Source organism: Crinia signifera, chromosome 7 (genome assembly GCF_055691185.1).
Source record: "Crinia signifera chromosome 7, ASM5569118v1, whole genome shotgun sequence".
In the NCBI taxonomy this organism is placed as follows: domain Eukaryota; kingdom Metazoa; phylum Chordata; class Amphibia; order Anura; family Myobatrachidae; genus Crinia; species Crinia signifera.
The window spans coordinates 8,214,376-8,239,364 of NC_139223.1; the positions used below are offsets into that span (position 1 = coordinate 8,214,376).

At 48.5% G+C, this 24,989-nt stretch overlaps 2 protein-coding genes across 3 annotated transcripts in view; one reads left to right on the plus strand and one right to left on the minus strand.

Moving 5' to 3' along the window:
* The window catches only part of LOC146019740 (uncharacterized), a 781,584-nt gene that overhangs the window by 439,278 nt on the left and 317,317 nt on the right, over nt 1-24,989 (plus strand). The gene's annotated exons all lie outside the window — the stretch shown is intronic.
* On the minus strand, nt 735-21,589 carry LOC146021352 (uncharacterized). Its single transcript, XM_083155142.1, has 6 exons — nt 21,464-21,589; nt 15,652-15,999; nt 13,091-13,312; nt 6,744-6,796; nt 4,703-4,759; nt 735-918 (listed from the first exon to the last, which is right to left on the minus strand). The coding sequence occupies exons 2-6, from the start codon at nt 15,917-15,919 to the stop codon at nt 844-846; spliced, it is 675 nt and encodes a 224-aa protein (XP_083011268.1). The 5' UTR covers nt 15,920-15,999; nt 21,464-21,589; the 3' UTR covers nt 735-843.

Here is a 24,989-nt window from a genome sequence, read left to right on the forward strand (position 1 = left end):
ATATATTCCAATAATTCAGTCTGCTAGTATTGCAGTATATTTTATAACAGAAGAATACAAGAGGAAAGCCAAATATTTCCAATTACATTACATGAAATGCAAATACATTTTTATGAGGTCATATACTGTATCCAATGACTAGCATCTTGCTGTATGTGTATGTCAAACATAGAATTCATGGAAAAACAAGGATTGCGTGATTCTTCAGAAACATCAGACAACGGCTCATTTACTAACCGCAGAAGACAAAACACTCATTTCATTTGGTACATGTGGTGCACATAAGATCTTATGATCTATAAGATCTTATGATCCTACATCTCTCTGTTCTTCTCCACTTGAACACCTGCCTCTTATTCCACATTGTATCTATTAAGGGTTAAACCTCCCTTTAGGTTCACAGGATGAGTCCCAAGCCCAGTGCAATCAGACCATCTACCAATTCTATCAGAAGAACAAGATTTGATCCCACCTCCACCACCACCACCACCACCACCACCTTGCTGACCAACCAAGAAATGTTCTCACCGAACAAAAAGGACTTATTAGTACAAAAACGGTAGCATAATGTTCAAAGATGACTTGTAGGCTACAGGCCCTCATACAGTATCTTCAGCTTGGTGAAGAAGTATATCTGGGTTTGAAAGAGCTAAAGAATAATCATCAAATATGAACTCCAAATATCACCATGTGGTCTTCCAGAATTTTCTAAATTAGCCAAGTGGGTGCCATAATACTCTAAATGTGTTGATATATTTATTCGGTCAGGATTGCTGTGGTCATGTCTCCTCCGTCTGGTAGCTCCGGAGTTGTAGAGCCAAAGACTGGGGTGGTGAGTGCCAACTAACGCAGAGCTATTATCAAACTTACAATAATTATAATAACTACAACGATAGCGGCTATGATGAGACACACTCCCTGAAAGAGAAAAGAAGTCTTCAGTTAGATCATTGTATCTTTCATGGACCTTCTGAATATATCAACTAGAACTGATCATGTGAATACATAGGTTACTGCATTCTCACAGAGATGAAATACAGTAACTTCACAGCTTGGAACATTGCAATTACCTCAGTTTGCAGAGGAAGAATTAGCGCAGAACATGCGGAACTTACACTGAATACACTTCTACTTTTTGGTATTGCCGTGTGTCTCAGTGTGTACCGGAGCATCGAGATTGGAATGCAAGGCCTGGATCTTTGGAGCAATTAAACAACGTGCTAAGGGCACAGGAAGTGGAATGGAATGGAAAACCAGCCGTGGAAATGTCAGGAAGCAGCCCTCATTGTGGTGGGGGTTGTTGAGGGGGAGGGGTCTGTTGAAGCACGGGGATCCCTCCTCCTAGGGCCTGATTCTGAGTTGGATACAGTTGCCGCCGTCCTTGTGTTTTCTCCTGCAGTTGTGTCTGCGACTTTTTGCTAATTCCACTACAATGCCCTTCCCTAGTTTCCAAAAAGTGGCCCACTTACACGCCCACACCAGCCTGCCACCCTCTACCCACTAAAGCACCCACACCAGCATGCCACCCTCTACCCCCTAACACACCCACACCACCAGCCTGCCACCCTCTACCCCCTAACACACCCACACCACCAGCCTGCCACCCTCTACCCCCTAACACACCCACACCAGCATGCCACCCTCTACCCCCTAACACACCCACACCAGCATGCCACCCTCTACCCACTAACACACCCACGCCAGCATGACACCCTCTACCTACTAACACACCCACACCAGCATGCCACCCTCTACACAATAACACACCCACACCACCAGCATGCCACCCTCTACCTACTAACACACCCACACCAGTATGCCACCCTCTTCCCCCTAACAAACCCACACCAATAGCCGGCCACCCACTAACAAACCCACACCAGCCTGTCACACTCCACCCCCTAATACACCCACACCACCAGCCAGCCACCCTCTACCCCCTAACACACCCACACCACCAGCCTGCCACCCTCTACCCCCTAACACACCCACACCAGCATGCCACCCTCTACCCCCTAACACACCCACACCAGCATGCCACCCTCTACCCACTAACACACCCACGCCAGCATGACACCCTCTACCTACTAACACGCCCACACCAGCATGCCACCCTCTACACTCTAACACACCCATGCCAACAGCATGACACCCTCTACACACTAACACACCCACACCACCAGCATGCCACCCTCTACCTACTAACACAACCACACCAACATGCCCCCCTCTACCTACTAACACACCCACACCAGTATGCCACCCTCTTCCCCCTAACAAACCCACACCAACAGCCGGTCACCCACTAACAAACCCACACCAGCCTGTCACACTCCACCCCCTAACACACCCACACCACCAGCCTGCCACCCTCTACCCCCTAACACACCCACACCAGCATGCCACCCTCTACCCACTAACACACCCACGCCAGCATGACACCCTCTACCTACTAACACACCCACACCAGCATTCCACCCTCTACACTCTAACACACCCATGCCAACAGCATGACACCCTCTACACACTAACACACCCACACCACCAGCATGCCACCCTCTACCTACTAACACACCCACACCAACATGCCCCCCTCTACCTACTAACACACCCACACCAGTATGCCACCCTCTTCCCCCTAACACACCCACACCAGCATGCCACCCTCTACCCCCTAACACGCCCATACCATCCTATCAACCACCACCCTCTAACACACCCATACCAGCCTGTCACCCTCCACCCCCTAACACACTCACACCACCAGCCTGCCACCCTTTACCCCCTAAAACACCCACACCAGCCTGCCACCTTCTACCCCCAACATACCCACACCAACATTCCCCCATTCTACCCCCTAATACACCCACATCACCAGCCTGCCACCATCTACCTCCTAACACACCCATGCCACCATGACACCCTCTACCCCCTAACACACCCACATCACCAGCCTGCCACCCTCTACCCCCTAACACACCCACACCACCAGCATTCCACCCTCTACCCCTAACACACCCACATCACCAGCCTGCCACCCTGTACCCCCTAACACACCCACACCACCAGCATGTCCCCCTCTACCCCTAACATACCCATGCCACCATGACACCCTCTACCCCCTAACACACCCACATCACCAGCCTGCCACCCTCTACCCACTAACACACCTAAACCACCACCATGTCCCCCTCTACCCCTAACACACCCACACCACCAGCCTGCCACCCTCTACCCCCTAACACACCCACACCACCAGCATTCCACCCTCTACCCCTAACACACCCACATCACCAGCCTGCCACCCTGTACCCCCTAACACACCCACACCACCAGCATGTCCCCCTCTACCCCTAACACACCCACACCACCAGCCTGCCACTCTGTACCCCCTAACACACCCACACCACCAGCATGTCCCCCTCTACCCCTAACATACCCACACCACCAGCCTGCCACCCTGTACCCCCTAACACACCCACACCACCAGCATGTCCCCCTCTACCCCCTAACACACCCACATCACCAGCCTGCCACCATCTATCCACTAACACACCTACACCACCAGCATGCCACCCTCTACCCACTAACACACTAACCCACTAACACACCCACACCACCAGCCTGCCACCCTCTACCCCTAACACACCCACATCACCAGCCTGCCACCCTCTACCCCTAACACACCCACACCACCAGCCTTCCACCCTCTACCCACTAACACACCCACACCACCAGCCTGCCACCCTCTACCCACTAACACACCTAAACCACCAGCATGCTACCCTCTACCCCTAACACACCCACTTCACCAGCCTGCCACCCTGTACCCCCTAACACACCTACTGTACATCCCAATGATTGTGAGCAAAGTTTGATGCCATTCCTTTTGAGAAAGGCGACGTGTGCCGAAACGGGCGTTAGGGATTAATGGGACTGTACTGTACATTACGGCTCCTGGGCAAGTCCCATCGGGACGTAATGTACAGTATCATCATGTTTATGCTTGATATAAGGTGTTTGGTGCAAATACTGTAAGCTACATGTCTTGGAGCTGGAATTTGGCTGCTCATATGATTTGCATTATCCTGGTGCCGGTTGTTTTACCACTGGTTGGACTTGTCTGTCTGTCTGTCTGTCTGTCTGTCTGTCTGTCTGTCTATCTATCTATCTATCTATCTATTCTATCTATCTATCTATTCTATCTATCTATCCTTCTATCTATCCTTCTATCTATCTATCTATCTATCTATCTATCTATCTATCTATCCTTCTATCCATCCATCCGTCCGTCCGTCCGTCCGTCCGTCCGTCCGTCCGTCCGTCCGTCCGTCCGTCCGTCCGTCCGTCCGTCCGTCCGTCCGTCCGTCCGTCTGTCTGTCTATCTATCTATCTATCTATCTATCTATCTATCTATCTATCTATCTATCTATCTATCTACCTCATATCTATCTATCTATCTATCTATCTATCTATCTCATATCTATCTATCTATCTATCTATCTATCTATCTCATATCTATCTATCTATCTATCTATCTATCTATCTATCTATCTATCTATCTATCTATCTATCTATCTATCTATCTCATATCTATCTATCTATCTATCTATCTATCTATCTATCTATCTATCTTTATGCAAAATTTGCCTTAGATTAAATCTGGCACAAGAGTGACATAAATAGACCAATGTGAACGTACCAGCCGCCTTTTCCTTAGCCGATTCCGCAGCAGCAGCGCTCCTCCCTCCATGGTGCCCTGTAGGAAAATACATACAATGATGGTGAGACACACACACCTACAGTAACATGTATTACTGGGCTATATTCCATGCAACATGCTACATACTAAGCATTATTTATAACACTCATGTGTATTCTGCTGATACAACATGCTACAATATATATATATATATATATATATATATATATATATATATATACGTATTGTTGTAATGTTGTAGTGCCCCGTATGCATTATGCCCAATGTTGGTGTGTCCCATTCACATTATGCCCACTGTTTTAGTGCCCCTTGCACATTATGCCTACTGTAGTAGTGCCCCTTACATTGTATGCCCCTTACATAATAAGGCCATTGTAGTAGTGCCCTTTACATACTATGCCCACTGTTGTAGTGCCACTTACATACTATCACCACTGTTGTAGTGCCACTTACATATTATTCCCACTTTTGTAGTGCCCCTTACACATTCATCTATTTCCTAATCTGCCCCCATGTAGAGATGCTGCAGGGAGTTGTAATTATTTTAAGTTTCTTTACAGTTTTGTAGTGCAAAGCAGTGCCGAACACAGCGCCACAGTCCTAAACACACCCGCTGCACCTGGCGGCATATCAGGATGGGCCAGATTAATTCTTGTCACTGGTGCAGCTGAGCCAGGATACCCTCCTTTAGCAGCACCCTACTCATCTGCGTACCGGCCCTGGCTGCAGTACCAGTGCCATATTGATCCTGACAGATGTGTTACCCTTCCCTTTAGGTAAACATTAGGTTGCAACATGTGTCTGTCTTCCTGGGTCAGCAATCTGGTACCAGCTGTAACCTGTCCTGTCCGCAATCTGGCTCCAGCCATCATGTGGTTCCTGGTCTATACTTAAATCCAAGTTCCATGCCAGAGAGAGTTAATTGTTAAGACTTCTCTTCTGGTTGTATCTCCAGCGCACCCTACCTGCCAGTAATCAGTATTACACCAAGCCCCAGTTATAACATAAACTCTGTATGAGACTTTGCTTCTTGTGAGTCCGTCACTTACACAGATTCTCAATAACAGTCTGCAAGCCTTCTCCCATCTCTCACAGTGACTGCAGTCCACAACCTAACTCTGGATCCACAGATAAATCAGATTGTGCCATTAATGAGCCATCACTCCCACATGAGCCAGAAGCCCCTGCGCTGGTGTCTGCTTCCTCCACTCTGCGTTGTTTATAGAAAGGAATCTGTTGTATACTGTAGCAGTTCCTTATATGGGGAATATGTATATTCCCCATATATTACGCGATCTGCTCACATTCCTGCCCATATCCCCACATATCACCATACCCTCCAACATGACCCATTCCATTCGGTACACAATGCTCTGTTCCTGGACGTCCTTTGTAATGTATGATTGCCATCACCTGTGTTGAAACACCCTTCTCTTCAATTACCTAGTTCCACACAGGTGCTGGCAATCATACATTACCAGGGACGTCCAGGAACAGAGCATTGTGTCCTCCTGGAGAGGGGCATGCTGGGAGGTATGTATAATGTATGATTGCCAGCACCTGTGGGGAGCTAGGTAGCTGATAAGAAAGGTGTCACCACAGGTGCTGGCAATCATACATTACCAGGGACGTCCAGGAACAGAGCATTGTGTACCGAATGGAATGGGTCATGTTGGAGGGTATGTATCACATGCTGGCAATGCATATGGCGCCAGTAACCCTTATGTTGTACATTCATCACTTTCAGGGTGGTGTAACTTGGTGACTGGCAGCTGGATTGTCACTTTTTCTCCTTGGGTTACCCGGGGGAACAGATGACACCAGTGGATGATGAAGGTGACACAGCTCGTTGTGTGAGGGCTGCAGATGATGTAATCACCAACGGTGCAGAATTCATGCATAATATGGCATTGTGTGCCAGCATGCCTCTCGCCTGGTGCCCGCTTGCCTGAGGTTATTACACTCCAGGCTTCGAATCAAATCCGATTTACAAATTCCTGAAAGTATTAATGTTACTTACTTGGTCATTCTGCCGATTTATAGCCTGATATTCCGGAGACTGGGTAGCCTGCCCTGTGGTAGACAGGAGAAATGAATAATACAGCCGTCAGCAGAACTGGTGCAAGGTTTCTCTGCGCCCTGGACAAACGGTCAGCCTGCTGCAACCCCCCCCCGTACCGGCATGAAGATCACTATTCTTACGTTTAGTGAGGGTTATTGGACAGTGTTTTAGTATACAGTCAAAAAGTTAACCCCAAAATTTCGACATGCAAAAGGGTCTACAGGGTCAAAAAGTTGACTAGGTGCAGAGGTTGTCATGAGTTTTTTAAAAATAAATCGGTGTCAATGTCGACACCATAGACAGGTACCCCCAATTAGTTTAACACGAAGCATCACACGGTTCGCATCGAGCAGGTCCCCCATACCTTTCACTGTCTGTAAATACTTGTATCACTGTTACCTCTTGTAACCCGCAACGGAATCTGCAGCGCTAGATAAGACGCTGTAACGGAACCTGCTGCGCTATATAAGACACTGTAACGGAATCTGCTGCGCTATATAAGACACTGTAACGGAATCTGCTGCGCTATATAAGACACTGTAACGGAATCTGCTGCGCTATATAAGACACTGTAACGGAATCTGCTGCGCTATATAAGACACTGTAACGGAATCTGCTGCGCTATATAAGACACTAACGGAATCTGCTGCGCTATATAAGACGCTGTAACGGAACCTGCTGCGCTATATAAGACGCTGTAACGGAATCTGCTGCGCTATATAAGACACTGTAACGGAATCTGCTGCGCTATATAAGACGCTGTAACGGAATCTGCTGCGCTATATAAGACACTGTAATGGAATCTGCTGCGCTATATAAGACACTGTAACGGAATCTGCTGCGCTATATAAGACACTGTAACGGAATCTGCTGCGCTATATAAGACACTGTAACGGAATCTGCTGCGCTATATAAGACACTAACGGAATCTGCTGCGCTATATAAGACACTGTAACGGAATCTGCTGCACTATATAAGACGCTGTAACGGAACCTGCTGCGCTATATAAGACACTGTAACGGAATCTGCTGCGCTATATAAGACACTGTAACGGAATCTGCTGCGCTATATAAGACACTGTAATGGAATCTGCTGCGCTATATAAGACACTGTAACGGAATCTGCTGCACTATATAAGACACTGTAACGGAATCTGCTGCGCTATATAAGACACTGTAACGGAATCTGCTGCGCTATATAAGACACTGTAACGGAATCTGCTGCGCTATATAAGACACTGTAACGGAATCTGCTGCGCTATATAAGACACTGTAACGGAATCTGCTGCACTATATAAGACGCTGTAACGGAATCTGCTGCGCTATATAAGACACTGTAATGGAATCTGCTGCGCTATATAAGACACTGTAACGGAATCTGCTGCACTATATAAGACACTGTAACGGAATCTGCTGCGCTATATAAGACACTGTAACGGAATCTGCTGCGCTATATAAGACACTGTAACGGAATCTGCTGCGCTATATAAGACGCCGTAACGGAATCTGCTGCGCTATATAAGACGCTGTAACGGAATCTGCTGCGCTATATAAGACACTGTAACGGAATCTGCTGCGCTATATAAGACACCGTAACGGAATCTGCTGCGCTATATAAGACACCGTAACGGAATCTGCTGCGCTATATAAGACGCTGTAACGGAATCTGCTGCGCTATATAAGACACTGTAACGGAATCTGCTGCGCTATATAAGACGCTGTAACAGAATCTGCTGCGCTATATAAGACGCTGTAACGGAATCTGCTGCGCTATATAAGACGCTGTAACGGAATCTGCTGCGCTATATAAGACGCTGCAACGGAATCTGCTGCGCTATATAAGACGCTGTAACGGAATCTGCTGCGCTATATAAGACGCTGTAACGGAATCTGCTGCGCTATATAAGACGCTGTAATGGAAGCTGCTGCGCTATATAAGACACTGTAACGGAAGCTGCTGCGCTATATAAGACACTGTAACGGAATCTGCTGCGCTATATAAGACACTGTAACGGAAGCTGCTGCGCTATATAAGACACTGTAACGGAAGCTGCTGCACTATATAAGACACTGTAACGGAATCTGCTGCACTATATAAGACACTGTAACGGAATCTGCTGCTTTATATAAGACACTGTAACGGAATCTGCTGCGCTATATGAGACACTGTAACAGAATCTGCTGCGCTATATAAGACACTGTAACGGAATCTGCTGCGTTATATAAGACACTGTAACGGAATCTGCTGCGCTATATGAGACACTGTAACAGAATCTGCTGCGCTATATAAGACACTGTAACGGAATCTGCTGCGCTATATAAGACGATGTAACTGAATCTGCTGTGCTATTTAAGATCCTGTAACGGAATCTGCTGCGCTATATACAGTAAGTAACTGTAACGGAATCTGCTGCGCTATATAAGACGCTGTAACGGAATCTGCTGCGCTATATAAGACACTGTAACGGAATCTGCTGCTCTATATAACACACTGTAACGGAATCTGCTGCGCTAAATAAGACACTGTAACTGAATCTGCTGCGCTGTATAAGACACTGTAACGGAATCTGCTGCGCTATATAAGACGATGTAACTGAATCTGCTGTGCTATTTAAGATCCTGTAACGGAATCTGCTGCGCTATATAAGACACTGTAACTGAATCTGCTGCGCTGTATAAGACACTGTAACGGAATCTGCTGCGCTATATAAGACGAAGTAACTGAATCTGCTGTGCTATTTAAGATCCTGTAACGGAATCTGCTGCGCTATATACAGTAAGTAACTGTAACGGAATCTGCTGCGCTATATAAGACGCTGTAACGGAATCTGCTGCGCTATATAAGACACTGTAACGGAATCTGCTGCGCTATATAAGACGCTGTAACGGAATCTGCTGCGCTATATAAGACACTGTAACGGAATCTGCTGCGCTATATAAGACGCTGTAACGGAATCTGCTGCACTATATAAGACGCTGTAACTGAATCTGCTGCGCTATATAAGACACTGTAACGGAATCTGCTGCTCTATATAAGACACTGTAACGGAATCTGCTGCGCTATATAAGAAACTGTAACGGAAGCTGCTGCGCTATATAAGACCCTGTAACAGAATCTGCTGCGCTATATAAGACACTGTAACGGAATCTGCTGTGCTATATAAGACACTGTAACGGAATCTGCTGCGCTTTATAAGACACTGTAACGGAATCTGCTGCGCTATATAAGACGCCGTAACGGAATCTGCTGCGCTATATAAGACGCTGTAACGGAATCTGCTGCGCTATATAAGACACTGTAACGGAATCTGCTGCGCTATATAAGACACCGTAACGGAATCTGCTGCGCTATATAAGACACCGTAACGGAATCTGCTGCGCTATATAAGACGCTGTAACGGAATCTGCTGCGCTATATAAGACACTGTAACGGAATCTGCTGCGCTATATAAGACGCTGTAACAGAATCTGCTGCGCTATATAAGACGCTGTAACGGAATCTGCTGCGCTATATAAGACGCTGTAACGGAATCTGCTGCGCTATATAAGACGCTGCAACGGAATCTGCTGCGCTATATAAGACGCTGTAACGGAATCTGCTGCGCTATATAAGACGCTGTAACGGAATCTGCTGCGCTATATAAGACGCTGTAATGGAAGCTGCTGCGCTATATAAGACACTGTAACGGAAGCTGCTGCGCTATATAAGACACTGTAACGGAATCTGCTGCGCTATATAAGACACTGTAACGGAAGCTGCTGCGCTATATAAGACACTGTAACGGAAGCTGCTGCGCTATATAAGACACTGTAACGGAATCTGCTGCTCTATATAAGACACTGTAACGGAATCTGCTGCGCTATATAAGAAACTGTAACGGAAGCTGCTGCGCTATATAAGACCCTGTAACGGAATCTGCTGCGCTATATAAGATCCTGTAACGGAACCTGCTGCGCTATATAAGACAAGGTAACGGAACCTGCTGCGCTATATAAGATCCTGTAACGGAACCTGCTGCGCTATATAAGACACTGTAACGGAACCTGCTGCGCTATATAAGACACTGTAACGGAATCTGCTGCGCTATATAAGACACTGTAACGGAATCTGCTGCGCTATATAAGACACTGTAACGGAATCTGCTGCGCTATATAAGACACTGTAACGGAATCTGCTGCGCTATATAAGACACTGTAACGGAATCTGCTGCGCTATATAAGATCCTGTAACGGAACCTGCTGCGCTATATAAGACAAGGTAACGGAATCTGCTGCGCTATATAAGACACTGTAACGGAATCTGCTGCGCTATATAAGATCCTGTAACGGAACCTGCTGCGCTATATAAGACACTGTAACGGAACCTGCTGCGCTATATAAGACACTGTAACGGAATCTGCTGCGCTATATAAGACACTGTAACGGAATCTGCTGCGCTATATAAGACACTGTAACGGAATCTGCTGCGCTATATAAGATCCTGTAACGGAACCTGCTGCGCTATATAAGACGCTGTAACGGAACCTGCTGCGCTATATAAGACACTGTAACGGAACCTGCTGCGCTATATAAGACACTTTAACGGAATCTGCTGCGCTATATAAGACACTGTAACGGAACCTGCTGCGCTATATAAGACACTGTAACGGAACCTGCTGCGCTATATAAGACACTGTAACGGAATCTGCTGCGCTATATAAGACTCTGTAATGGAATCTGCTGCGCTATATAAGACACTGTAACGGAATCTGCTGCGCTATATAAGACACTGTAACAGAATCTGCTGCGCTATATAAGACACTGTAATGGAATCTGCTGCGCTATATAAGACACTAACGGAATCTGCTGCGCTATATAAGACGCTGTAACGGAATCTGCTGCACTATATAAGACGCTGTAACGGAATCTGCTGCGCTATATAAGACACTGTAACGGAATCTGCTGCGCTATATAAGACGCTGTAACGGAATCTGCTGCGCTATATAAGACACTGTAATGGAATCTGCTGCGCTATATAAGACGCTGTAACGGAATCTGCTGCGCTATATAAGACACTGTAACGGAATCTGCTGCGCTATATAAGACACTGTAATGGAATCTGCTGCGCTATATAAGACGCTGTAACGGAATCTGCTGTGCTATATAAGATGCTGTAACGGAATATGCTGCACTATATAAGACGCTGTAACGGAATCTGCTGCGCTATATAAGACACTGTAACAGAATCTGCTGCGCTATATAAGATACTGTAATGGAATCTGCTGCACTATATAAGACATTGTAACGGAACCTGCTGCGCTATATAAGACACTGTAACGGAATCTGCTGCACTATATAAGACGCTGTAACGGAATCTGCTGCGCTATATAAGACGCTGTAACGGAATCTGCTGCACTATATAAGACGCTGTAACGGAATCTGCTGCGCTATATAAGACACTAACGGAATCTGCTGCGCTATATAAGACGCTGTAACGGAATCTGCTGCACTATATAAGACGCTGTAACGGAATCTGCTGCGCTATATAAGACACTGTAACGGAATCTGCTGCGCTATATAAGACGCTGTAACGGAATCTGCTGCGCTATATAAGACACTGTAATGGAATCTGCTGCGCTATATAAGACGCTGTAACGGAATCTGCTGCGCTATATAAGACACTGTAACGGAATCTGCTGCGCTATATAAGACACTGTAATGGAATCTGCTGCGCTATATAAGACGCTGTAACGGAATCTGCTGCGCTATATAAGACACTGTAACGGAATCTGCTGCGCTATATAAGACACTGTAATGGAATCTGCTGCGCTATATAAGACGCTGTAACGGAATCTGCTGCGCTATATAAGATACTGTAACGGAATCTGCTGTGCTATATAAGACACTGTAACGGAATCTGCTGCGCTATATAAGACACTGTAACGGAATGTGCTGCGCTATATACAGTATATAGGAAACTGTGAATAAATAAATAATAAATCGGTGCCTCGCGACACTATTACATTTTCCCTCTATGCCGACATGGACGGTGAAGTAAGAACAAGCCTGTTTAAAAAAAATAATCATGGAAAAACTCATGTCGACCTTATCATCTGTCAACCTTTTTTAATATCTAGACACTGTAGATCTATCACTCAAAACCAAAGTTTAGTTATAGGTGGACTCAAACTGTTCCTTGGCCTAAAAATGACACCTGGTTCTGGGGTTTAATTTCACACCCATAAGTCCTAGTTAATAAATTGAAAGCAAATGACTATTATTTATGGCCTTTAGAGGCCCCTCCCCCCCCCCCCCCCCCCCCCTTACCTTTGATTATTGCTTTCATACAATCCAACTTCTGCTGGAGGCCAGGCTGACTATGACTGATGTCTTCCAGGTCACCGGTGAGGAAAGCTTTGTCATCCACACTGAAGAGGAACAGGTCCTGGGCCAGGTTTTGGATCGATGGCTGGTTGGTGAGGATCATTGTCTTCTTGTCATCATGGCTGTCTTCCAGATCATCGATGACAACTATGACCTTATTCTTTCCTACATGACAAAGCCATGACACCTGGGAGTTAGTGCGGACAATTTTGGGACCATATTCCGGTGGAAAGCTTCTCTGCGCCCTAGACCAAACTTCAACCTACTGCCCACCTCTCCCCAACCACACACTGCCACAAATACCCACTTTCCAGCTCCTCAAGTGAAAGTTTGGAGATGCATCTTAGAAGTTCCTATGCTGCCACCTGCCTTAAGTACAACAAGGATGTCTTCTTCATAGTCATCCTGCATTTTCTGATGGACAGACTTGGTGACACCGGCGTACTATGCTGCTGCTTCCTGGTAGCTATGCCCGCACACCTGTTATTTGACACCAGGACATAGAGCCAATAAGTTAATTTAGTATTATTTCAGATCCAGATTTATTTCCAGACACATTCATATTGGGGATTAGTTATAGTCGGACATCAAGCGGAGTCCACATTTACTACCATTTACTACCATAATCTAACGAACGTGACAGTTTGATCTGCAGGTGGTAAGCCAGGCTGATCATTATTATCTTGACTTGCCTTACCTCACCATACACACGACAAAGTGTAGATAAACGCTTATTACAGTCCCACAGGGAGAACAATCAGTCACTGTAGTGCAGGCCACCTCCGTAGCATAGCAAAAGCCCACGCAGAACCAGCGCTGCCTTGGTGACAATCTGTGGCTTTTGGGCGGCAGAGATCTGTGGGGGCTACTGCTACAGACTGTACACAATATACATACTTGTCTGCAGTCCTGCCGCACCTGCTTCTTTGAAAATTTCCCTCCCAATATGGCCACTGCCTCATTGGTGACAGTTATTATGGATGCAAGAGGAGTGCAGTCTGCATTTTGGGAGGGATATTATTATCCAGCAGTGGAGAACAAAGATATGCAGTGCACCAGGAGAACAAAAACATGCAGTGCACCAGGAGAACAAAAACATGCAGTGCTCCAGGAGAACAAAGACAGGCAGTGATCCAGGAGAACAAAGACATACAGTGCACCAGGAGAACAAAGACAGGCAGTGCACCAGGAGAACAAAGACAGGCAGTGCTCCAGGAGAACAAAGACAGGCAGTGCACCAGGAGAACAAAGACAGGCAGTGCTCCAGGAGAACAAAGACACACAGTGCACCAGAAGAACAAAGACACACAGTGCACCAGGAGAACAAAGACATACAGTGCACCAGGAGAACAAAGACACACAGTGCACCAGGAGAACAAAGACACACAGTGCACCAGGAGAACAAAGACACACAGTGCACCAGGAGAACAAATACACACAGTGCACCAGGAGAACAAATACACACAGTGCACCAGGAGAACAAAGACACACAGTGCACCAGGAGAACAAAGACATACAGTGCACCAGGAGAACAAAGACACACAGTGCACCAGGAGAACAAAGACACACAGTGCACCAGGAGAACAAATACACACAGTGCACCAGGAGAACAAATACACACAGTGCACCAGAAGAACAGAGACACCCAGAGCACCAGGGGGACAGAGACACGCAGAGCACCAGGGGGACAGAGACACGCAGAGCACCAGGGGACAGAGACACGCAGAGCACCAGGGGAACAGAGACACCCAGAGCACCAGGGGAACAGAGACACGCAGAGCACCAGGGGAACAGAGACACGCAGAGCACCAGGAGGACAGAGACACGCAGAGCACCAGGGGACAGAGACACGCAGAGCATCAGGGTGACAGAGACACGCAGAGCACATGGGGGACAGAGAAACGCAGCGCACATGGGGGACAGAGACACGCAGAGCACTAGGGGAACAGAGACACGCAGCGCACCAGGGGAACAGAGACACTCAGAGCACCAGGGGAACAGAGACACGCAGAGCACCAGGGGAACAGAGACACTCAGAGCACCAGGGGAACAGAGACACGCAGAGCACCAGGGGAACAGAGACACCCAGAGCACCAGGGGAACAGAGACACCCAGAGCACCAGGGGAACAGAGACACGCAGTGCTCCAGGGGAACAGAGACACGCAGAGCACCAGGAGGACAGAGACACGCAGAGCACCATGGGGACAGAGACACGCAGAGCACCAGGGGAACAGAGACACGCAGAGCACCAGGGGAACAGAGACACGCAGAGCACCAGGGGTACAGAGACACGCAGAGCACCAGGGGAACAGAGACACGCAGAGCACCAGGGGAACAGAGACACACAGAGCACCAGGGGAACAGAGACACGCAGAGCACCAGGGGAACAGAGACACGCAGAGCACCAGGGGAACAGAGACACGCAGAGCACCAGGGGAACAGAGACACGCAAAGCACCAGGGGAACAGAGACATGTGTATAATAAGTTGGAGTTCCTGCTTACCATATTGGTTACTGAGATATTTCAACTCTTCATCATACAGAGAGTCTGTAACATCAGTGACATTGACTCTCCCGCGGAACTTTGTGTGGTAGAGAATGGCAAAGGTGCACTTGGGCACCTCGTCTGTGAATGTCTTATAGTGGTTGGTGATAAGAACAGGACGGATATCACTCACTGCGCGAATGGTCAGAAGAAACCTAAACAGCCAGTTAAAAGTACTGTCATCTTCTCTTGTGAAAATACCCACAGCAACCTTTCTTTGCACCATTGTCTCGTATGGTCAACAAGGGTTCCCGGTAATAAAACAGTTTCCCGAGCGTTCCACCAGATTGCGGAGAAATGAGCTTCCTGTTTGGCACAAAAAGAATATTATTGATAGAATCAGCATATCAGTATTATTATTATCACTGTAAAGGTACATTATGCATCTTCCCCATTCCCTAAACGCTACTGTTCGTGAGTCTACCCATTCATCCGTGGATCCAATGGGTACTGGAGAAGGCAGCTGAGCTCATACTTGGGGCTGTTCAGATATGGATACGGAGGGAACTACCTTAACTTATAAAACTTTCACTTCACGGCAATACTGGCCATTTATCCCACTCAGCATTAGGCCTGGTGACCATCGGTGTGCCTGTCGGTATAACCGTGTTGGCCAAGTGATTGTCGGTAATCCTACTGAACCCTAAGTAACAAGGGTTTCCTGATTACTCCGTACCACCCAGTTGCCTATTTCCTCCCTTTCACCTCCAGGAGGGGATATCAGCTGGGATCACAGTCCTCACATCATCATCATCTCGCGAGAGTGTCTAGCTCCGCAGCGGCAGCGAATCCTCAAAGCATTTGCGCTATCCTGCTACAGGCTCTCTCACGCAGTCCAATAACTCAGCTCGCTTCTTGTCCTCGTGCCCGGCGATGACACCCCAGCCGGCACCGCACGACCCGCCGGAGCTTACCAGCAGCAGCGCTGCAGTGGGTTTGGTCAGGCTTTTCTAGGCACCCGGATTCCAGGGGAATCCCGGCATCCGGGTGACTGGAAAAGCCTCCAGGAGAGTTGTCACCAATTACGGGAGAATCCCGGAAATCTGTGAGAGGTGGCAACCCTAGGTGCAGCACTGGCCTGAGGACTAAGGGGCCCACTGCTGCCTCCGTCACCCTCCGTATCTCCCTGTCACCCACTGCCATGTTGCATATTGTGAACTTGGGTTGGGGACCCAAATTGTATATTTGAACCTGGGCTCTCCACCCACAAGTTCCATCACTGGTGAGGAGTCAATTCCATTGAATATCTGTGGAAATTCCGGTGCAATGGTACCGCACTTATCTGACCCCACCCATGTCCTTTATCCTGCTTTACTTTTAACTTCATTCCTGTTTCCATTTTACTGTTAGCTAGAAGGGTGTAGTTCCTGGCCTTACACCTCGTAAAATGCAATAGCTGAAAATGAAACTCTGCTTCTCCAAATTACTTTCAGCCCTCCACTGTACATTGCTCACACTAGGACTAATATCACACTACAGAGGAAGGTTGGATGGTCAGTGTGGGGGCGTGGTCAACACAACCTTCTCCACGTGGCCACACCCCCAGCATGCAATGCCGGTATTTTAGGCATTGTACAGCGGGGGGGGGGGGGGGGGGGGCTACAAAGACACATTGCACAGCGGGGGGGCAGGGGACTTCAGGAGGCTTGCCTAGCTTTCCGGGGGGGGGGGGGGGGGGCGGGAGGTTGACCAGATTTCCGGGACCCCCAGGGCTGGTCGCTGGAGCTTGCTCCCGGTGACTGCTGCACCGCACACAAGGGGTGATTGTCTCTGCCAATTATGTGTATGGAGCTTTACCTTCACATCATACTTGCCTACTTTTGAAAACTAGTTTCAGGTAGAATATAGTTGGTAGTAGAATTCTGCACAGCGCCCCATTGAGGAGGAGAGTCATGCTCTGCCCAAAGGACGTGTCTAGTTCCATATATGGAGAGATTGTGAAAAGATATTGTGAACGTGGCACCTAGAAGCGTGGCTGTGTACTGCTACATCTGAGAGGAATCCTGTAAAATGACTTATATCCAAATGTAGATGAGCCGCAAAGCAGTTAGTAACAGCTACTATACTTGCTAAAGAAAATTCACTGCTACGTGTCAGGGATTGTTCATCTATTGGGGGAAATTTGCTAAAATGGGAGTCCTTATCCACATGGGATGTTGCGATAGACAACCAATCAGAATCTACTCATTATTTATTCAGCACCCTCTAGAAGATAATAGACAGGCTCTGGTTGGTTGCCCATAGCAAAATCCCATGTTATATACAACTATCTTAGCAAATTTCCCACATTTGTTTTAGACGCGTTTCCATTTAAATGGCCACAAGACATGCATGTAGTTGGGATCATTGTGTTTTATCACCAACGCTGGGAAATGTTGCTGATGATTCAATGTAAATGTATCTATCTCTCATTCCTATTTCCCCAAACATGTAACAGTGTAATGTGGGCTAGGTGACATGAGGGAGATTGCTAGACTAATGAGGGAGAGAGGGAGATTGCTGCTATGTCAGGGAGTCTCCTGCAGAATGCAGGAGGGGAGGTAACTATGATGTAACAGTGTAATGTGGGCTAGGTGACATGAGGGAGATTGCTAGACTAATGAGGGAGAGAGGGAGATTGCTGCTATGTCAGGGAGTCTCCTGCAGAATGCAGGAGGGGAGGTAACTATGATGTAACAGTGTAATGTGGGCTAGGTGACATGAGGGAGATTGCTAGACTAATGAGGGAGAGAGGGAGATTGCTGCTATGTCAGGGAGTCTCCTGCAGAATGCAGGAGGGGAGGTAACTATGATGTAACAGTGTAATGTGGGCTAGGTGACATGAGGGAGATTGCTAGACTAATGAGGGAGAGAGGGAGATTGCTGCTATGTCAGGGAGTCTCCTGAAGAATGCAGGAGGGGAGGTAACTATGGTGTAACAGTGTAATGTGGGCTAGGTGACATGAGGGAGATGGCTAGACTAATGAGGGAGATTGCTGCTATGTCAGGGAGTCTCCTGCAGAATGCAGGAGGGGAGGTAACTATGATGTAACAGTGTAATGTGGGCTAGGTGACATGAGGGAGATTGCTAGACTAATGGGGGAGAGAGGGAGATTGCTGCTATGTCAGGGAGTCTCCTGCAGAATGCAGGAGGGGAGGTAACTATGATGTAAGTGTAATGTGGGCTAGGTGACATGAGGGAGATTGCTAGACTAATGAGGGAGAGAGGGAGATTGCTGCTATATCAGGGAGTCTCCTGCAGAATGCAGGAGGGGAGGTAACTATGATGTAACAGTGTAATGTGGGCTAGGTGACATGAGGGAGATTGCTAGAATAATGAGGGAGAGAGGGAGATTGCTGCTATATCAGGGAGTCTCCTGCAGAATGCAGGAGGGGAGGTAACTATGATGTAACAGTGTAATGTGGGCTAGGTGACATGAGGGAGATTGCTAGACTAATGAGGTAGATAGGTAGATTGCTGCTATGTCAGGGAGTCTCCTGCAGAATGCAGGAGGGGAGGTAACTATGACATAACAGTGTAATGTGGGCTAGGTGACATGAGGGAGATTGCTAGACTAATGAGGGAGAGAGGGAGATTGCTGCTATATCAGGGAGTCTCCTGCAGAATGCAGGAGGGTAGGCAACTATGCTTCACATGCAGAAAGTATTGCGAATAAATACACATATTTTTTACCCTGTCCTCCCCATCTGTGTCTCCCCTGTCTACCCATCTGTGTCACCCCTGTCTACCCCGTATGTGTCACCCCTGTCTACCCCGTCTGTGTCACCCCTGTCTACCCCATCTGTGTCACCCCTGTCTACCCCGTCGGTGTCACCCCTGTCTACCCCGTCGGTGTCACCCCTGTCTACCCCGTCGGTATCACCCCTGTCTACCCCGTCGGTATCACCCCTGTCTACCCCGTCTGTGTCACCCCTGTCTACCCCGTCTGTGTCACCCCTGTCTACCCCATCTGTGTCACCCCTGTCTACCCCGTCTGTGTCACTCCTGTCTACCCATCTGTGTCACCCCTGTCTACCCCATCTGTGTCACCCCTGTCTACCCCATCTGTGTCACCCCTGTCTACCCCATCTCTTTCACCCCTGTCTACCCATCTGTGTCACCCCTGTCTACCCCGTCTGTGTCACCCCTGTCTACCCCGTCTGTGTCACCCCTGTCTACCCCGTCTGTGTCACCCCTGTCTACCCCGTCTGTGTCACCCCTGTCTACCCCGTCTGTGTCACCCCTGTCTACCCCGTCTGTGTCACCCCTGTCTACCCCATCTGTGTCACTCCTGTCTACCAATCTGTGTCACTCCTGTCTACCCCATCTGTGTCACTCCTGTCTACCCCATCTGTGTCACTCCTGTCTACCCCATCTGTGTCACTCCTGTCTACCCCATCTGTGTCACTCCTTTTTACCCCATCTGTGTCACTCCTGTCTACCCATCTGTGTCACTCCTGTCTACCCATCTGTGTCACTCCTGTCTACCCCATCTGTGTCACCCCTGTCTACCTCATCTGTGTCACCCCTGTCTACCCCATCTGTGTCTCCCCTGTCTACCCCATCTGTGTCACCCCTGTCTACCCCATCTGTGTCACTCCTGTCTACCACTTCTTTGTCACTCCTGTCTACCCCATCTGTGTCACTCCTGTTTACCCATCTGTGTCACCCCTGACTACCCCATCTGTGTCACCCCTGACTACCCTGTCTGTGTCAGCCCTGTCTACCCCATCTGTGTCACTCCTGTCTACCCCATCTGTGTCACTCCTGTCTACCCCATCTGTGTCACCCTTGTCTACCCCATCTGTGTCACCCTTGTCTACCCCATCTGTGTCACCCTTGTCTACCCCATCTGTGTCTCCCCTGTCTACCCCATCTGTGTCTCCCCTGTCTACCCCATCTGTGTCACCCCTGTCTACCCCATCTGTGTCACCCCTGTCTACCCCATCTGTGTCACCCCTGTCTAACACATCTGTGTCACTCCTGTCTACCCATCTGTGTCACCCCTGTCTACCCATCTGTGTCACCCCTGTCTACCCCATCTGTGTCACCCCTGTCTACCCCATCTGTGTCACACCTGTCTGTTGTTTTGTACACTATGTGATTTTTGCGACCGATTCCACACGATTTCGGCACTTGGAGGTCGAACGTGCAGCATGTACGATCACGTCGCCCCCTCCACCCCTCCCGCTCACTCTTAAATACTGTGCGGAATCAGTGCTGCTGTGGTGGTGATCATTTGTGTGCTGTCACTGTGTGCAGCGGGCGGGCAGCGGGGGCTATTACAACTTTATGACTGCTAATGATTGGCTAAGATAGAACACCCTCAGCCAATCAGTGGCCTCCCACCCCGCTGTTCTGATTACCGGATTACCGCCACAGTCGCGCTGCTTCCTCACCGGCACCGCTCGCCGGCCACTCATTTGAGAGCCGCCGCCTCTCGCCCCCACTGCTCCTCACCGCCCTGCAGCTCCCCGTGTTTTTTTTCACAGGGGTGACATGCGATTTATCACATTTAAAAAATGGCACATCAAGTCCTAAATTGTATGTGAGCCTCCCGGGGAGCTGACGGGCGGCTCGGAGGAGAATTGGGCCCGACTTGTTTGCCTAATGTATGGGGGCCTTTAGAATGTAAGCCACCAGGAGCAGGGCCCCATTTCCTCATGTGCTTTTCCTTTACTTACTAAAACCCTCTGTTTCTGCCGCCTGCTGATGCACCTACTAGCTGTGCACAACTGCCCCCAGTTACCCCATACGTAGGCGTGTATACTGTGTATATATCGTACTCACTTCTCCCCAGACAGCAGGATCTCCCGTCAGCGTCTCAGGCAGAATCCAGTGATATTATCCTGTGCTGTAACACACCCTATGCAGGAAAATGAAAGTGAAACCTTCTCCTCCGTCCCAGTATAGAGCATTCCCCCCTGATGTTATCGTCACAGAGGCCTATTCCCAGGGGGGGGGGGGGGGGGGGATACATTCTGCCTTCATGTCTGATTCACGTTTCTAAGTTTAGCAAAAAAATAACAAGTAGCTTTGTTCTAGAACGCACCATGCTGCAATCAGTTGGTGCCACCACATTTATATTGTTTCAGTGCTCTGCAGGGTAGATACTGGCTGCTTTTGCATGTAGCCCACACATGCTAAACAGCTTTAGTTTTTCACTGCAATTAGGATTCCAGTGTGACTATATCCCACCCAGATCTACTTCTCTCTGCTGATGTTACATCTACCCCCCGCAGTGCAGCATTGTAGTGCACAGTTTTAGCTATGCCTGCGAATCAGAATCAGGCCCTTTGTATGCAGTAGGACTGTGATGCTATACTATTGCTGCAGACCTTGTACTTAGCAAGGCTGCAATATCTCCAGATGGACAAAACTGCACTGCAGTTGGGGCAGATGTAACAGGTGCAGAGAGAGTTAGATTTGGGTGGGTCATCTTGTTTCTGTGCAGGGTAAATACTGGCTGTTCTATTCTTACACTGCAATATAGATCTCACTTTGTACACACTACACCCAAATCTAACTCTCTCTGCACATGTTACATCGGGTGTGGATCGTTTTATCGACCACAGTTAGGTCGAAAGTCATTAGGTCGACATTGTTGGGTCGACAGGTGGGAAGGTCGACAGGTGTCTAGGTCAGGGTTGCCGACTTGCACAAAATCCTCTCCGGGAGAATCTTTCATTATGAGTTTGGGGGGCGGGGCTTAACGGTGACGTCATTAAGGGGCTAAAATGACACGATTGTGCCATTTTAGCTCCACCCCCTCCTCTGAGACCCGCGGATTGCGGCATTTAAATGCCGCGATCGGGGGGGCTCAGTGGGGGTCCCCCTGATTCCGGGAGGGTTGCCCACCCTTCCAGGGGCCGGGAGGGGGGACCCGATTTTCGGGAGACTCCCGCAAATTCCTGGAGGGTCGGCAACCCTGGTCTAGGTCGACATGGGTTTAGGTTGACATATGTGTTAGGTCGACATGGGTTTTTTCACAGTTTTTTACCCGAATGTCGGCACGGACACAGTTGGAAGTCAACCACAGCCCCTCGCATCACTCACTCTGCTCGCGATGCTTCGGGCACTGTGCCTCACTGCGCTCGGCACACTATTCTATTCTCCCGCACATGTCGGCTCAAAAAACAGTGAAAAACCAAATGTCGACCTAACCCAAGTCGACCTAACACATATGTCGACCTAAACCCATGTCAACCTTGTCCCATGTCGACCTAGACACGTGTTGACCTTGACCCATGTCGACCTAGAACCCTGTTGACCTTCCCACCTGTCGACCCAATGACTGTCGTCCTAAGTGCTGTCAACAATACGACCGTATCCCGTTACATCTGTGGGAGCACCTGGGAGATACAAAGGAGGCTCAGTGACTCACGTGTTATGGAGGACAGCTAGAGTCAGCCCTCGCACAGGACCCCATAGGGCTGCTGTGAGTGTTGTTACAACCGATGGCGCACCGATGGCGTGGCTAAAAATGGGCTTAGATGATCATGCTCTGTCTATAGATGCCTCACATGGGCATCTGACTTTTTAGAAAATGAGCAGTGGCGTAAGCACAAAGTATTGGCGCAACTATTGCCAAACATTAGCCGTTTGGATGCAACTTTGCAGCAGGGGCCTGATTCAAAGTGGATTGCTGATCAGGGAATTTGCAGATCGAGCGATTATTGAATGATGGTATCATGAATGCACAGGTCTAAGTAACGACAATAATTGGGTAAGGATCGTAAGCACAAAGTGGGCGGACTGTCTGTCAGTATCGGTCTCTGTCAGAGTAACACACATTTGTACAGATTGGAAAGATCGTTCAGTGGTGAATTGCGCCCAGATTTACAGATGGAATGCGATCTGCGATAGACGTGCGCGCGGCGGGTTTTCTGTCTGTCTGGACTCGCTAGAGACATCTCGCCTCTTGCTGGTGCTCGCTGTGCGAATGGGGGTGTACGGCCGCGTGATAATATCCAAAACTCATCGCAACAGGCTCAGCATCCAATGATTGTAACACTGGGAACCAGTCATCAGAGTAACCAGAGACTTACTGGGCAGCGGGATGGCTAGAGGCATATCCGGCATGGTGCGGGTTGGGATCATTGGGTAGACAGCAAGTTCGTCGACAAGCATTAGGTCGACATGCATTTAGGTCGACTTGCATTAAGGTCGACATGCAGGAAGGTCGACGTGACTGTAGGTTGACATGGGTTAGGTCGACAGGGTAACTAGGTCGACGCAAGCATTGGGTCGACATGGGGAAGGTCGACAGTCAAAAGGTCGACATGAGGTTTTTCACATGTGCGTCCCCATCAGCACGGCGCAGTACGGCAGCGAGGAGCGGTTTCCCTTCTCATCTCCGCTTCTGGGAGACAGACAGGGAGTGGGGGGAGCCGGCGGGGGCTGATGGGATCGGAGGAAGGTGGGGGAAGGCTCTTATGGAATGGAGCGCGCGAGCATCGGCTGGTGGCGGCTGGTGATTCTATCACCAGGAGCAGTAGCTTCCTCCAAATGTATAAGTGCCTCTTATACATGCAATGCCCCATGGTTACGCTTATACATACAATGCCCCGAGTGGTGACGCTTATACATACAATGCCCCCCGTAGTGATGCTTATACTGTACATGCAATGCCCCCGTGGTAACGCTTATACATACAATGCCCCCTGTAGTGATGTTTATACATACAATGCCCCCCGTGGTGATGCTTATACTGTACATGCAATGCCCCCGTGGTAACGCTTATACATACAATGCCCCCGTGTTAACGCTTATACATACAATGCCCCCTGTAGTGATGTTTATACATACAATGCCCCCCGTGGTGATGCTTATACATACAATGCCCCGAGTGGTGACGCTTATACATACAATGCCCCATGGTTACGCTTATACATACAATGCCCCCCGTAGTGATACTTATACTGTATATGCAATGCCCCCGTGGTAACGCTTATACATACAATGCCCCCGTGTTAACGCTTATACATACAATGCCCCCTGTAGTGATGTTTATACATACAATGCCCCCCGTGGTGATGCTTATACATACAATGCCCCGAGTGGTGACGCTTATACATACAATGCCCCATGGTTACGCTTATACATACAATGCCCCCCGTAGTGATGCTTATACTGTACATGCAATGCCCCCGTGGTAACGCTTATACATGCAATGCCCCTGTGTTAACGCTTATACATACAATGCCCCCTGTAGTGATGTTTATACATACAATGCCCCCCGTGGCTACGCTTATACATACAATGCCCCATGGTTACGCTTATACATACAATGCCCCCCGTAGTGATGCTTATACTG